Source organism: Poecilia latipinna, unplaced genomic scaffold (genome assembly GCF_001443285.1).
Source record: "Poecilia latipinna isolate Pla-1442-1.1 unplaced genomic scaffold, P_latipinna-1.0 Scaffold6036, whole genome shotgun sequence".
NCBI classification, from domain to species: Eukaryota; Metazoa; Chordata; class Actinopteri; order Cyprinodontiformes; family Poeciliidae; genus Poecilia; species Poecilia latipinna.
Genome location: NW_015118652.1, coordinates 1 through 3,377, shown reverse-complemented (window position 1 = coordinate 3,377; position 3,377 = coordinate 1). Strand labels below are relative to the sequence as shown.

The 3,377-nt window shown below is 38.3% G+C and overlaps 1 protein-coding gene and 1 long non-coding RNA gene across 4 annotated transcripts in view; both read left to right on the top strand.

The window, feature by feature from the left end:
* The window catches only part of LOC106943808 (nuclear factor 7, brain-like), a 6,298-nt gene extending 4,265 nt beyond the window's left edge, over window positions 1-2,033 (top strand). Inside the window, exon 2 of one of the 3 annotated variants that reach the window (XM_015027105.1) lies at window positions 1,606-2,033. In XM_015027105.1, the coding sequence (XP_014882591.1) occupies window positions 1,606-1,981 (376 nt within the window). In that variant the 3' untranslated portion in view covers window positions 1,982-2,033. Of the gene's footprint in view, window positions 1-169; window positions 1,010-1,605 lie in introns of those variants that run through there. The other 2 variants (XM_015027106.1, XM_015027103.1) reach the window with 2 other exon arrangements.
* A 247-nt stretch (window positions 2,034-2,280) lies between these two features.
* LOC106943809 (uncharacterized) lies at window positions 2,281-3,190 on the top strand. The gene is made up of 3 exons (XR_001424017.1): window positions 2,281-2,516; window positions 2,590-2,675; window positions 2,759-3,190. It is a non-coding gene; the product is annotated as an uncharacterized LOC106943809 (long non-coding RNA).
* Window positions 3,191-3,377: the final 187 nt, after the last annotated feature.

Genomic DNA, 3,377 nt, shown 5'->3' with positions numbered 1-3,377 from the left:
GAGGAGAGAGACAGCAGCTTCCTGGTAATCCAGAGAGGTTTTATGGTCCCTACGCTGTTCTGACTTCTGAGGGTTTTAACTCAGGGAACCACAGCTGGGATGTTGATGTTGGAGACAGTTCATTCTGGAGACTTGGTGTGTTAGAAGAGTCTGTTAAGAGGAAGGGAAGCATAAAGTCTGGATGGTTGTTCATAGAGTTCTATTCAGGTGGATATTCAGCACGTTCTCCACATTCTCCATCAGCTCCTTTCACATTTCTCTCAGTCCAGAAGAATCTCCAGAGGATCAGAGTGAATCTGGACTGGGACAGAGGAAAACTGTCCTTCTCTGATCTGGATACTAACACACACATACACACCTTCACACACACCTTCACTGATAGGATGTTTCCATTCTTCGCCACTGATAAAACATTAAAGATCGAACCGATGAAGATCTCAGTGATGAAGCAGCAGCTCTGATGATCTCAGCATGAAGATCAAAGTCCAATAAAAACTTATTGATCAGATTGAAACTCTGAGTTTTAAAGAGGAAACTGGAGACGATCTGATCATCTGGAAACTTCTTCATCTCTGACTTTCAACTATTGTTTCCATTATAGCAGAAATTAATGTCAATATGTTTAATTGAATGCAGATTATTTTTATCTGCTTAGTGACAAACTGAATGAATCTGAAATGACATTTTCCATCATTTCTAAGTTATTTGTGTTTCTTTGACCTTTTCCCTGTTTAAACTTTCTATATAATCACTTTTATCATTCAGTAAATTCCAGAAAATTCTGTGACAAACATTTAAATCCATGTTATCCATCCTTAATCCCAGGAGATTTTAATCTGGTCTGGTTCTTTTCAGTTCATTTCCAAAACCTTTGGTTCATCAGATCATCATAATTATTGATTATCATTCAGTTTGTCACTATAATGATTTCAGGACAATAATAAACTCTACATGATGCTTTGAGGCCCTGAAACCTGAATATTGTTGCAGCGTTAATCTTTCATTTCTGATTCTTTAGTCTGAGTTTAGTTTTTCTTTTCAAATGACTCAAAGGAAAAAGTTTTATTCTTTTCATCTCTTTTCAGTTTGTTTTCCATTTTTAAGGAGATGATGTCAAAAATAACTGCAGAGCTGTAATAAATTTTATTTTCATTAATTTCTTCTCAGGTTTTATTTCGGTTTACATTTCCAGAACTTAGTGTCATTTTTAGAGAGTCAGTTTGGAGCCACAGCCAGCAGGGGGCGCCATGCAAGCTGTTCATGCAGCTTTCATGGTTCTGGGATCTTTTAAACATGTCATGCTTTTAAATCCTTCCTTTCCACATGTAAATCCTTCATTTATGGCCTATTTAAAGTAAAACTGCATTGCTTTGCAGGTCTACAGACCCTGGTTTTCCTGTTCTGAGGCGTTTTAGAGCATCTCAATTGGCTTCGGTCCTTTTAAACCTTAATGAGACGTTTTACGCCGCGCCATGCTCCAGGTGGCACAGCGTTCCACTTCACCCTGTTTGGACATTTTGTAGTTTGATAGAAGCGACATGATGTTGGGGTCAGTTCGTTCTGGAGACTTGGTGTGTTAGGAGAGTCTGTTCAGAGGAAGGGAAGCATCGAGTCTGGATGGTTGGTTATATGGTTCGATCAAGGTAAATATTCAGCATGTTCTCCTCCAGCTCCTTCCTCTCGTCTCTCAGTCCAGAAGAATCTCCAGAGGATCAGAGTGAATCTGGACTGGGACAGAGGAAAACTGTCCTTCTCTGATCTGGATACTAACACACACATACACACCTTCACACACACCTTCACTGATAGGATGTTTCCACTCTTCACCACTACTAAAACAGTAAAGATCGTACTGATGAAGATCTCAGTGATGAAGATCAGAGAGAGAAAAACCTCAGAGGACACAAGTCAACATCCTGATTCTACACCTGCAGAAAGAGAAAAGACAAACCACAGCAACAACAGATGTATTCATATGTAATAACAGTTATAAACTCACTGAAAGGTGCACGGTACAAATTAATACAAGATATATTTGGTGACAGTCGTAGCCCAGCGTGGAGTTCATCACGTAGTTTCTGTTTAAATACAACTCAGAGTGAGAGGTCTTTGTTTCTGTTCTGATCTCTGCATATTTTTTACTGTTTTTAGGAAACTGATGTATAAATATATGTTGTTAAAGGAACATGTGATCAGAATGATCAGATCATGTGGTATTTGTTTTAGTTTCATATTTTATATGTTTGGACAGGTTAGAACCTTTAGAAAACAAAATGTCACTGTGACCATGAGTCCTGCTGGTTAGCTGTGTGCTAACAGTTTTAAAATGTGGAGCCTGTTTTGTCTGTTACAATCAATAAACACTGTAATATAAAATCCTGTCATACACAGATATTTGTTCTATTCAGCCTTTGTTGTGTTTGTTTCCTTGAAGGACATCTATCTGTTTGGAGGACAAATCTCCAACAAGGATTCGACAGCGACGTCGTCCAATGAAATCCATAAACTCAGTATCGGTATGTTGGCTGTAATTGTGTCAGTTTGATGTAAATAAAGTCAGAAGAGTGAAATATTTCATTCTGTCTCCAGCCAAGATGAAGTGGAAGGTTCCTCTGTATGTTGGTCTTCCTCCGGCGCGTCGCCACGGCCACGCTGCCTTCATCCTGCACAGTCACGTCAGACGGCTTCTCACAGATAAACTTTATCAGAATGGCATCACATGTTCTCCAACACCACGTTTCTGTTCCCTGGTTCACAGCTGTTTGTGTTTGGAGGGAGGAATGAAGAGCAGGACTTTAACGACTTGAAGGTGATGAAGCTGATCAACCCATCAGAGAGACAACCAGGTACATTAACCACCTGTCTGGAGTCAACAAAGTAGAAAAACTTTACAAGTTTCAATAAAGTCAAGTCATCTCACTAAAAAAATTAAAAACTCAAGTGCTATGCCTAATAGTACAACATTATTTAATCATAAATAGTGTACAACACGTTGTACTCTGAATATATAATATCATAGAATAATAATGTTAATGTGATTTAAACATTTGGATCACACCAAAGCTGGATGATATTATACAGAATAAAAGGTGTTCTTAGTTTATTTGTCATTACTTGCAACTTTTGAACAATTTGAGATTTTCAGAATTAAAAAATAATGTTACAAGTTTTAGAGCAATAAAAAGTAACTTTGTTCTGAGATGAAGTCAAATGAATACATTTGGTTGGATGAACAATTGGTTGGATGGGTATTGACTGGTGGTTGGTTGTTTGGACGACTGATGTACAGTTGATTGGTTGAATGGTTGGTTATATGAATGATTCATTGGTTGGTTGGTTGGTTGGTTGGTTGGTTGGTTGGTTGGTTGGTTGGTTGG